The sequence below is a fragment of the Montipora capricornis genome, chromosome 1 (genome assembly GCF_036669925.1).
Source record: "Montipora capricornis isolate CH-2021 chromosome 1, ASM3666992v2, whole genome shotgun sequence".
Taxonomy (NCBI): domain Eukaryota; kingdom Metazoa; phylum Cnidaria; class Anthozoa; order Scleractinia; family Acroporidae; genus Montipora; species Montipora capricornis.
Window position 1 is genome coordinate 33,357,175 of NC_090883.1, and position 12,500 is coordinate 33,369,674.

The window sequence follows — 12,500 nt, forward strand, 5'->3', positions numbered from 1 at the left end:
CAAAAATACTGTACAATGGCAATTTTAAAACGATGGCTCGCTTGCCAACGCGCAAGATTGTCTGGAAAACGAACAGATTTGATCAAAAGGTCATTGCGATCGTGGTACATACAACATAAGACAAAGATTTAATCCAAAGTTAATTGTTATCGTACAAGAATATTCGAAAGTCTTTTTGCTTTGCAGAGTAAACGACTACATAAACAGTGGCTCGTCCCCAAAACAGTCCCACAATGCAATTCAATAAGACTCTCGACCAGGGATGGCGCAGTGGTGTGAGCACTCGCCTCCCACCAATGTGGCCCGGGTTCGATTCCCAGACTCGGCGTCATGTGTGGGTTGAGTTTGTTGGTTCTCTACTCTGCACCGAGAGGTTTTCTCCGGGTACTCCGGTTTCCCCTCTCCTAAAAAACCAACATTTTACTTAATTTCCTTTCATTGTTAATTTCAGTTGACAGTGTCCCCAATTAGTGCGCCAGCATTAGAACGACTAGACACTTAAACTAAGTTCCTTTCCTCTTCCTTTCCTTTCCCTGTCTCTCACGCATCCTCAAAGTGGCCAATTAGCGAGTCGCACAACGTTTGACCTCATCTCTCTCAAGCCCAATTATTAGTAAAGGGCAAACGCAGGTTAAGAAAGATCTGTAAGACGGCGTTTCGAGCGTGACGAACGGTAACGCTTGAAACCGCAGAGAAGCCATTGATTCGAAAACCAGTTAACACCACTTTTAATCATTTTATTTTTATCATTTACCCAGCGATTGATTAGATCACTGCAAAAGGCAAAACCGCGTCCAAAAAGTGGATATAAGATCTCCTCATATCGCTACAAATTTCACAGCAATTTAGTGGCGTAATTAAGTTTGGATTGTGAAGGGTCTGAGTTCAATTTACCAAATGCTTTTTGTGGTTGTACTTCACAAAAAACAAGTGCCTTTTAAAGGAGGTTTTCGAGACCAAAATGGGTCTAATTTTACAACTGTTCAGAGTCGGCCAAATTCCCGTACTATTAGCATCTATTATTAGGCCGTGCCATCCTTTAGAAGAGTTTGTTAGTTATTTATCTGTTGAAGTAGTTTTAAGTTTTGGAAACTATTTAGCTGATGTGGACCTGCTATACCCACCCACCCGTACACTCTCGCAAAGGACAGCCACAACACCGGGAAGACCCCCACTTTTCTCGAATAGTGTGCGGGCTCTTTAAAGTACCTATCACCTCAACACACTTTTTATCCTTTTTTTTCCTTCTCTGAAATCATCCGAAATACATCGTAGTATTTTTAAAACCTTTAAAATGAACTTTCACTTTTTTATTGGCTTTGAAAGACGGGAAAAGTGGTAGTACTTTGATCAATAACCGCAGCTTTGAAGTTGACAAGATTATCTGGTCGGCAAGATGTTGTCGGTGGCAGTTTTCTCAAGTAAAGAAAATAATATAAAACTGTTTGCTTTTCATGACAAGAGTTGAATTATTACGAACCATTGTGACGTCATGTACATGAATCGTGTATGAATGAACCAATAATGTAGGAATAAAATACATTGGAGAAGTGGGTAGCCCTCATCATCATCTGACGAAGAACCTACCAAGGAGACCACAGAGTTAAACACAGTGAAGTCAACGTACTTGTTCTAGCTTCTTCTCTTGTACAGCAATTTGTTTTTCCAGAGAAGCCACCAGCTCTCCCGCAGTCCTCTCCCTCGAGCCTCCAAATTCTCTTGTAACTCGGCTTGCTGTAAAATTAGTTTTAATGAATTACCCTATTATTTTTTATATAAAAACGATGGGGTGTAACAAGAACTGCCTGTGACGGGCCCGGTTTGGTGTAGAGTTTGAAATAGACGCCCCTCTCTAATAAACGCCCCGCGTCTAATAGACACTGCCCCTCCCCCCCCCCCCAAAAAAAAAAAAAAAACGTCCAAAAATCGAGAAAACGCTCTGTAAAGCAAAATTACGCAATTTATTTAACACCTTGGTTGTTCGGACACCAATGGCTTACGAATTGTATCCTGTTCGATATTACATTAAAAGTACGGATATCGCTCTTTTTCTTCTTTTTTTTTAATTTCTGCGCTTAGGATGTCGGCAATTTTCTTTCGGTTTGCTCCGGCTGGATATCCAGGAACTTCAAGGCCGAAGATTCAATGATTCACTCCTTCAAGAGCGGCCATCCATGTGAAAAGGGATCGGACCAGTTAAAAACACAGCTCTCTTTATTAGATGAGCTCAGCCTCGCAAACCCTTTTCAGGTCATCACTTAGTCGGATGTCGACAAAGCCAATTGTGCTAACATTGTTGACCCTGATGACGACAAGCGCACTGATATAAAACTATAGATTTACGGTTGTCGCCTCGTTAATACAGAACCATCAAGTTTTATTTGGATTTTCTAGTTGTTACAGTTAACTTGAAATTAACGCTCCTCTATAATAGACGCCTCTTATATGTATTTAACGTCCCCCGTTACACCACAAACATTTAATAAACGCCAGGGAGCGTTTATTAAATCATTTACGGTATCAACAGTAAATCACAGACGCTCCTCTCCGAATTTTTCTCTAGGAGAGCGGGCAGCTGTACGCAGGCTAGAAATTGAGTGAAATGGTTAGGGTTAGGTTGCCGTTAGTTAATGGGAGTTTAGAAAACCACGACAGCAACGCCAACGATAACGCCACAAAACTAGAATAGGGAGTTTAAAGTCTACGCCGGCGACGGTCGACGAAAACGTTACCTCAAAATATAACTTGGTTCTATCATAAGTCTTTAGCGATTATTCAGTTTCGTTCACGTCCTACAATATGGGCGAAGTATCCTAAAAATAAATTGGTAACAGCGGTTTCTGAGTGAACATTCTGTGTTGCATGCTTTCTTTGTTGTCAACAAAACCTCAAATTTGGTGATTTCACGTCGTCGTTATGCAGAGCACCGCAAAGATACTTGCTAAAATTCGTGCTGAACATGCAGCACAATTAAATGATATTATTGTTTTGCAGCGTTGTTGGCGTTGTCGTAGTTGTTTCTTAAGGCCGGTACACACGAGGGAGCTTGCTCCCGGAGCAAAGCTCCGTCGTCTGCATCAACGATTTCTAGCGAAAAAATATGTTGCGTAACAACACTTTTGCTCCCGAGTTTTGCTCCCTTATATCAAACTGGTTTGATATGAGGGAGCAAACTCCAGGGGTAAATCTGTCGCACGAGTCTGTTTCAGGAGCAAGCTCCCTCGTGTGTACTGAAATTTGCTTGCCGTGACATGACGTGTCTCCAGTTGGCCAATCAAATTGGCTTTTTTTCTTTTTCCTCCACAAGAGTTCCCATGCCCCAATCGGGTTGTTTCATCATTCAGCTCCCTCGTCGTGTCCTTCGTAAGGAGTTTAAGAAATGACGACGGCTACGGCAACGACAACGCCTACGGCAACGACAACGCCAAATAGCAGTAATATTATTGGTTAAAAGAACCAAAATGATCGTGCTGCACGTGCGGCACGCATTTTTTAACATTTCTCTCCCGTATTCGTCAAAACTACTACGTGAAATTACCAAATTTAAGGTTTTGACGACAACGTGAACAAACTACAGTGAATCTTTCAGTCTCACTCTTTACTTCGAATCCGTCCGTACCAATCCAGTTATAGGACACTTCGCTCATATTGAATAATATAAACAAGATAGAATAATCATGAAGTACTTAGAATAGCTCAAACTTATATTTTGAAGTGACGTTTTCGTCGCCGTAGCCGCCGTGGTTTCTTAAACTCCCTCGTGTGTACTGGTTGGGGTACTTACCCGGGAGCGTGTTTCATGTTTTTGTCTGCATGTATTTTTGGCCTTGACGGTGCACAAAACACACCTTTTTTGCAAAGATAACCAATGAAATCTTTCGATTAAATTACACGTAACTAATTTGAGTACCCGTGCGAATTAAGTGAAAACAAAAGATTGTGCACTGTCACAGTCAGTTCAACATCGATTCGACAACATTGTTCTCGCGTTTGAAGGTTTTTTAAAACCTTTGATTTGGTTTTCAACTCCCAGTCAAGGGATTGGATATAAAACCAGTCCCTTGACTGGGAGTTGAAAACCAAATCAAACCAAACATAAAAATAATTGCTTAATTAAAACATTGAGGCAAGGTTTGAATAAAAACAGCAAATACAAAAGGAGGCACGGATGGGCAAAATTGGAGAAGATTAAAATGGATTCTGATTGGGATTTTCGAAAATTTACTGTTCAGCTTAACAGGTTTTCAAAGTTTATCTCTGTTGTTTGTAACTTAAATTCTGTATGCTCAACAGACATTGTTTTACCACAAAGCTTTGATTTGAGTTGTTTAGAAGAAAAGTACTTATTCTGGCTTAACATTAAGTTGCATAGCAAGTAGGGGTGAGTAATATTGTTAAAACTACACAAAATAAACTGCAGTGCCATGACACAGCCCCTTTGAAGAGCTGGTAGGCATTAAAGGGGAACTATCATGCTTAATTTGCTGTTTTTAGGTCAAAAATGGGTAGAAATCTAATTAAATTAGAACTTAAGCTCACACATACAACTATCCTGGCAACCCACTGACAAGATATGAAATATATTTATGGCACAAAGAGCTATTCATATTTAATTTTTGGTGTTTTTCTGAAGACAAAACTTGAAAGAACAGCATGTCATGGCCAGTTTTTCAAGTTTCAATCCATTTCCATCTTCTCCATCCTTGGCCATAAACAACAAAGAATAGCTTCAGTGCACTTCAATGGTCATTGGCAAAAAAACTACACCATTATTTTGTGGTGTTCACTGATGCAAGAACGTCTTTTAGTGATTTGAGGTTTGACTAAAATAGTGTGACACTGCTCCTTTAAACCAAACATTTAGGATATGTCTCGATCAATCGCATTTTGATTAAAGAGCTTTTGTGTTTGCTTGTGTGCTTACCAACCATACTCCAGAAGTGTTGTTCGAACTCTTGTTTTTTCATCACTTTTAGAGATGGATTCTGGTTTGCGGTACCTTCAACGTGGTTTGTAGGTTTCCTGGGACAAAGGTGAATTAAGAACATGTGTGAATGATAAGTAATGGTAAGAAATCTCATGCTATAAACGCATCATCCAATTCATTGGCTGATGTGTTTGCCCAGATGTCACCAACAATAACCATTAACACACTACCAACTTGGTGGCCAAAACACGGAAAACAAGTCGGGTGCCCAACATGGCGAAGCACAACATCTGACTCTTGACCCTCAAGAATAATATTATAAGTTACCTATGTTTAAGAATTAAATCACCGTAAACAATGCATTACCTCAAAAGTTTTTCTTTTGCCCCCTTTGTCAAAGTATTTCTTAGTACATGTATATGTACCTAGGCCCGGGCACATGGTCAGTGAATTTGCTGGTTAATGTAGGTCCAGTCTTGTTTACTCATTAATTTCATTTCACTACACAATGACACAAGTTTCAAATGACGTTTTTCAATTATTTTCACCTGCAATACTCCAGTCAATTTGTTAGCCCATGTGTCAGGGCAGTTTTAAAAAACAGTGCGTATGCTTGAAGTTTGAGGCCATTTGTTTGCCTGATCTCAAACCATAGAACCACAGTCATACGTAATTGCAGGTAGCTCTGAGTTACTTATAATTAATGTTAAAAATTAATGTTTTGATGGTGGATGAAAACCAAAGCACTTGGAGATAAATGTTCCCAGTCAGATTAAGATGGACTGAAACTCTGCCCAAATGTAAAAACCTCATGGCCACAGCCTGAGGACATTTTTCAGCTTGCTTTAAACTACCCAACAACCAAATGCCTCAGTCTTCATTATGATGTACCGTAACTGGATAACATAGGTCAAAACAAGTCTGTGATGATTGGAAAGAGAGGGGCTTTTCATAATATTAATAATTGCATGAATAGGAAACTAACAAAACAGTCATTTCAAAACGCCTACAATTAAAATGTAATAATAATAATAATAATAATAATAATAATAATATTACTATTATTATTATTATTACATTTATTTATTATTATTATTATTATTATTATTATTATTATTATTATTATTATTAATGCGGCAATCAGCAAAGCCTGGCCAATTGACTATCTTTTGAGCGTGGGGTGTGGAAAATTGAACCGGTTTTTTTTCAGGTGCCGGAGTCGCTAACAGCTATAAAACACATGTTTGGACGAGATAGAAGAGTAGTATTTGTGAGCGATTGGCTTACAAAAAAGTTCTTCAAAAGTTGTCTTCAAAGGAATTTTGGCTGCGTAATTCGTCTTTGTCATACTATAGTCTGGCCAAGAGTTGATCGGCGCATAAAGTCTACATAGACATCTACCTACCTTTAGAATTTCCATTCCACTTACACACTTTGGCTTCCTTGTTAAAAATTCATTATCCTAAAGAGAATTTTCATGAAGACAATAAAACAGGAATAATTTTCATGTGTCATGTTGACAATTAGCTGTTGAGCAAATGAGAACTCCATCTTCGATTAACTGCATGCTTAATTTATGTTCAAATGCAAGAAAAAGGTTGAAATAATAAGATATAATGATAATATTTATCGCAATGATGTGTATGACAAAGCAAAAGTTCTATTCACCTTTTAAACATTGATACAAGAAAACAGCATACAGAAAAAGTAGACATTGCAAACAGCCCATCAAATACCTTAGGTGTTGAGTGGTGCTTGTTAAACTGAGATACAGAAAACTCTCGAATGTAGTCGCCCATTTCTTCTTTTCTCTCAACTGCTTTATTGACCAGCCACTAGGAAAAAAAAAGTTTGAAGTAGCATAAATTTAACCTTTTTCCTACTAAACCAGCCACTTATAGAGATTTTACTCTGTCTAACGCCAGGTGATTTTGCTCATCAATAGGAACCCCTTAGGGACCAAAGGATAAATTAGCGACATTAAGAATGAATGTTGATGATGATGATCTTAGCAATGATGATAACTGCGACAGTGTGCTGTTGATGTGACAACCCTTTCAGGACACAATTTATTGGGTGAATTTCAATTATTATACAATTACACTGGTTCCACGTGTTGTTCTCAACAAATAACTATCCCATTTCCTCCCCAGTTTTAGGATTAAGTCAACATTTTTTTAAAACCTGGTCACTTTGTTTAAGAAAATAACACAATGCCGGTTTCCACAGAAAGAAAATTTTTCAAAGCCTATTCAGTTTTTTTCCGACCCGGTCATCGTTGTAAATAATGAAAATACCCCATTAACATCCCCCGAAAGCAGCCCCAAAAGGCGAGTAAAATCGTCTGGCATTAGACCATGATTAGACAGAGTGAAATCTATAATTCTCAATCTCAGGAGGGAATTCTTGGGTTTCACATGGTGTCATGGCCACGGTCATGTTGGTGTCCCCAAGCAAAGAAATGGCAGCATGTTGGTGTCCCGACCCAATCCTCCAGGAATGTCATCATGCAAATGTTTTCTTTTGTTTTTGGTGAAAAACGTGGCTGTTGATCACATGAGTGAAAACCAAGAAAAGGTTAACCCTTTAAAGGGTTTTTGAGTGGACCTAAACCGTTGGTGTTGACATATCAAAAAGAAAAGTAAACTATTTTCGCATTAAAGGGGCTTTGAAGTGCGAAATATCTTTTGAAATTTAAAGATGGATGATGAAGAATGGTGTTTAATTTCTTTTTTGGAATACTTTCTTTCGTTCCACAGATGTTAAAGTTTTTTGTGTAAAAAATGACATCACAAAAATTGCAAATGACTCTAATGAATCACAAAATTGACATTATCAAATTTGGCAACAGTAATCTACATCAAGTAACACAAAAAAATGAAACCCTCTTGCTGACTTGCCATGGCCACCATTTTTGCTGCAGCGTCTATTTAACTCAAGATTGATTTTCTCATTTATTGTCACGACGAGGCATGTCCACTGTCAGTAAGCTTATGCAGAGATGTAAAACACTATGGGCAGCACATGCATTTCAAGTCTGACCATCTGCCTGTACTTATCTGTTCAAAATCCAAGAAATTTGTTTCATTGCAGAAAGGGACTAGAAACAAGACTGTTGCCATGGCCACATCTTAAGGGGTGTCACTTTGTGCCTTATCTAATGTACATTACTGGTGCCAAGTTTGAATATCATTACTCCAATATTTTTGGAAATATTCTCAATTTTGTGATTCATTACAGTCATTTTGCAATGTTTGTAACGTCACCAATTTTTAACAAAAACTTGAATATCTCTGGAACAAAATAAGGAATTCCAAAATAGAAAACACCATTCTTCATCATTTTGAAAGGTCTTCAAAATAAGCAAGAGATATTTTTTACATCAGAGGCACTTTAAAACTCACCAACAAACAGCAAAGACTCTTCCATTTGACTTGCTGAAATAGATATGTTCAAACTTTTTTATAATTATTCGTATACAAAGAAAAGAGAAGTTGAAATAGTAAGTGTCTAATGTCTGTTTTTTTTAAAAGAAACATTCCATGAACTAGACTAAATTGATTGGATATGGCAACTTTGAAAAAAGAGAATTAATTTTGTCACAATGAATTGCAAAATCCCATCAAATTGCCTGGTCTACCCCAACATGTACGATTTCAGTTCTTGCAAAATCCTTCTCATCAAAATACATGCTTGTGACAACTTGTATTTTTTCCCTTAGATACCCATAAAGAGGCTGTAAAGAGCATTCAGAAAATGTTCATTAAATTAATATATTAATTTTACAAGCCAAAATATTGTAAGTTACACTTACCAGTTGGACTTCTTTTATCCTTGAGTAGTTTGTCGAATGTGTATAGGATCTGGTAAGTTCTTTGTTACTCACTTATGCCCAGGATTGGCCCAAATGCACACCCAATTTTCACATCCAACACCTTCATACTCTAAAACGCAAATAGGAAAGCCCTGAAAATTAGATGCCGTGCACTCAGCTTCTCCCATTGGCTTTTAAACCCTTTTCTTAATGCAGGGTTTTTAATAACTTTTCAAGCATATGCTTCAGGGCTAATCAAGGTAAGAAGCTGTCACTCTTGTCTTTTTAATACAAAAGTTTGAGTGAAAATCTGACAAACGGACTGTGATATACCATCAATGACCGACTTCCAAGGAAACTCCAGCTTAATGAATATATTTGTTGTGCAATGGTTAAGGAGTAAATAGTTATCACTATGACTGAAGTTACAATTAGGCATAACAGGACACACACACTTTTCTGCGCAGTACTTCTGTTTTAGTTTTCAGTTCCTGTTGACATTGTAATAAAATGTTAATTCAACTGATGCATACTTTAATTAATTAATATTTAGCAAATACCAAAATTTTTGTACCACAACCATTTTTTTAGGATTCAGGCCCCGTCCACACATATCCAGATATTTTTGAATCTGCATTTTTTTCTTTCTGGATACGCCTTCTGTTCACATATATCCGGCAAATTCGCTGGCAAATCTGGAAGTTTTTTAATACACTCTCCAAAATGGATATTTTTAAATCCACTAGGAATCCAGAACTGTATGGACACTAAATCCAGATCCAGTTCCTTTCTTAAGATTGCTGCTGAGGGCTTCATGGCACATACTCATGCTCAAAAATATCCGGATAATTGTGGACAGGGTTCACACAAGGTTACCGTTCTCACGTGACACGGTCACGCAAAGGGCCTATTCTTGGGTTGCACGCGACGTCATCATTTTGTAAAATCCGAAACTAAAGAGCCACTAAAGTTATTATCTTCATCAGGCATGAGAGGGGGTAAATTTATATCTGTGAACAACTTTTCAGCTCAAGAACATGCGTCGTCTAGAAACCATAACATTTTAAATTTCAGACTTATGGAGGTGCATGACATACAGCTATGAATGTGTCTGTCGAAAAATATATACTTATCCAGTCGGGATTTTTAGCCTTTTTAGAGGTTAAAGTATTAGGAAAAGTGCTTATCTAAATTTTTGCTTGGTCAGTTCAGATAATAAGTGGCCTAGATGGCCAAAGTAAGATCCAGATATTTGCACTATTTTCCGGCCGCCATGTTGGTGTCCCTTGGAGCTACACCAACATGGTGGCTCCATACTGGGCTTATTTGTGCAAAAAATTTCGACAAATGTTTGAAGATCGGGAAAACGTGCGGACCTAAAACTTGGAGAAGTGCCTTAAATATTTATCTCCTATAACAACGTAATTCCTTGAGTTTATTCACTGAATAGTTTTCGAAATATTTTTTAATTGCGTGACGGTGCAACCCAAGAATTACCCCTTCAACGTACCTAAACTAAAACTCCCATTGCCACTGCCCAAATCCACCATCGTTGATCCTTGCCTTTTAGAGGTTTTTGCCGTTTTTATAATATTAGCAACTTGTCTCTCCGTCGCTGGCACATAAGGAAGGCAAATTTTTCTCAGAGCTTGTGTGACAAACGGTACATTGACAAGAACAATTCCAAGTGCTGTGGCTAATGTGATTCCAAGAACTACTTTGCCAAATTTGCATGATTTCTTGGGGATCTTGTTGTCTTCTTGGAGCTCTAATAATACCAACATGGCTTTCGGAGTCAATAATTTCCTCTGAAGAGCACAGGAATGTTCGATTTGCTGAAACAAGGACAAATAAACAACGACGAAAATATTATGAAGAGGACTCCAAACTATCGAAAAGAAACACGAGAAAGGAAAATTTTTGCTCTTTTGTGGAAAGTTCCCATTCCATTTAAGCCCCGATAATCTCAAGAAGGAAGTCCTGCAATTTCGCTTGTTGATTCTTCTCCAACTCAACTGCAATAGTGGGTCTGAGCCTTCTTCTAACTCGTGTACCGGTGGGGAAGGGAGGGAGAAGGGATTTGTATTCGCGAATGATTTTCGCGTGAAAAACATAAAGTCATAAAAATCCGGAGTGGACTAGATTGCAGAATCCCGCCGAAAACAAAAACCGAAGATTAAAAAAGACCCACGAAATTCCTTCGTTTTCCGCTGTAAAGTCACAACTCCTCTTATTGTGGGTGGGGTAATAGTGCTACATCACAGCCTCGTTTGCATGCCACGGAGTATTCTTGAGGGAGGGGGTGAAAACCAGAGCTACTGTTAAGGAAATTTCACACTCCTTGGCGTTATTCAGGGACGGAGGAGCGTATTTTGTATTGAGGGGGCTAACAAGCAAGCGCCAGAGAGGCAAACTTGTAGGGGGTTCTGGGGGAATTCTCCGCCAGAAAATTCGAAAATCTTGAAGCTCGCAAATGCTACTTTCAGCATCCTCGACGAGATATCAAACAAAAATAATAATAAACGTGGATCATCGGTAAAATGACAGATGTTTTACTTCTTTTTTTTACTTTTTGCTTGAAATTGGGAGGTCTAAAATGGCAAAAGCAATAAATTACTAAAGGTGGAGTTTCTTTCCGATTTTTAGCATTTTAAAATGAATAATTTTCAGAGGGCGGGGGTAGAACTCAAAACACAGGGAAATCGTCACCAAAAATGGGGAGCGTAGCGTGACAGGACAAAGTGAGTCAATTCATGCACAGACACAAAACTTCATCTCAAAATTTTAATTAAACCACAAAACTACTTTTTCACATGTTACAAACCATTACTTGTAAACAATCTCAAGCATGCATTATGACAAATCTTCGGTTACATATTGATAATAGAGTTTTACATAACAATTAAAAAGTAAAAGGTGAAATATTATTTACAAACTTTTCACTATTTTCTTGTCTTCCTCGAAGGACAATTTGTTTTAGGAACTACTTTGTTAACATTTTCTGAGTCTTTTTGTGATTGGCTAATTGAACAACAAAACTTCTTTTTGATTGGTTCATTTGGATCCGTAGATGACATCAGCAAAGTAGTTGAATATCAACTCAGCATTTTTTTGTTTTCCAACAAATTAAGCCAATATTTACAAGAAAAATATACTCGATGGCGCCTTTGAAACACGATCCTGTGCTATCAGTTTACAATGGATTTACAAAAAAAAGTACAACTAAAAGAATGGAACTAAAGAAATCATCAGTACAAATTCAAGTTACTTAAGCATTGAATAATCAAAGGTTCATTGGGAAGAAGTGCAAGGAGCTGAGCTTTGAAATGTTTTACACAGAGACCATGGACACTTCAAAAAAGTTGTTTGGTTTACGAAATAGTTGGACATTTTGTCTTAGTGAAGCTAAATTTGGTAAGCTGAATTTTAAATGGAATTGCTTGTATGTCACTGTGTAATAAACAAAATTTACTGTCAAATTTGTTTGACTTTGTTGCTCTTGTATTGTTCATTCATCTGTTATGTTTGAACCTATAATAATTTTGTTATTTAAAAAGGACAACCCTAAAACCCGGAATCCGGAATCACAGTACAATACAGAGAGTAAAAACTATCCTAAACATTCATAAAAGCTAACCTTAGGCCTAATTAGGCCAAAAACGTTTGTTTAGGCCTATTTAGACCTAAGGTTAGCTTTTATGAATGTTTAGGATAGTTTTTACTCTCTGTATTGGTAAAACAATGACCTGTGATTCCGGA

The 12,500-nt window shown here is 37.7% G+C and overlaps 1 protein-coding gene across 6 annotated transcripts in view; it reads right to left on the bottom strand.

The window, feature by feature from the left end:
• The window catches only part of LOC138039874 (coiled-coil domain-containing protein 93-like), a 94,486-nt gene extending 85,577 nt beyond the window's left edge, over positions 1 to 8,909 (bottom strand). For 5 of the 6 annotated variants that reach the window (XM_068885714.1, XM_068885717.1, XM_068885725.1 and 2 more), the window contains exons 1-4: positions 6,664 to 6,757; positions 6,333 to 6,389; positions 4,925 to 5,022; positions 1,628 to 1,734 (exon numbers count right to left, since the gene is read on the bottom strand). In XM_068885714.1, coding sequence (XP_068741815.1) covers positions 1,628 to 1,734; positions 4,925 to 4,967 — 150 coding nt within the window. In that variant the 5' untranslated portion in view covers positions 4,968 to 5,022; positions 6,333 to 6,389; positions 6,664 to 6,757. Of the gene's footprint in view, positions 1 to 1,627; positions 1,735 to 4,924; positions 5,023 to 6,332; positions 6,390 to 6,663; positions 6,763 to 8,331; positions 8,365 to 8,741 lie in introns of those variants that run through there. The other variant, XR_011130654.1, reaches the window with a different exon arrangement.
• Between the last annotated feature and the right edge of the window lie 3,591 nt (positions 8,910 to 12,500).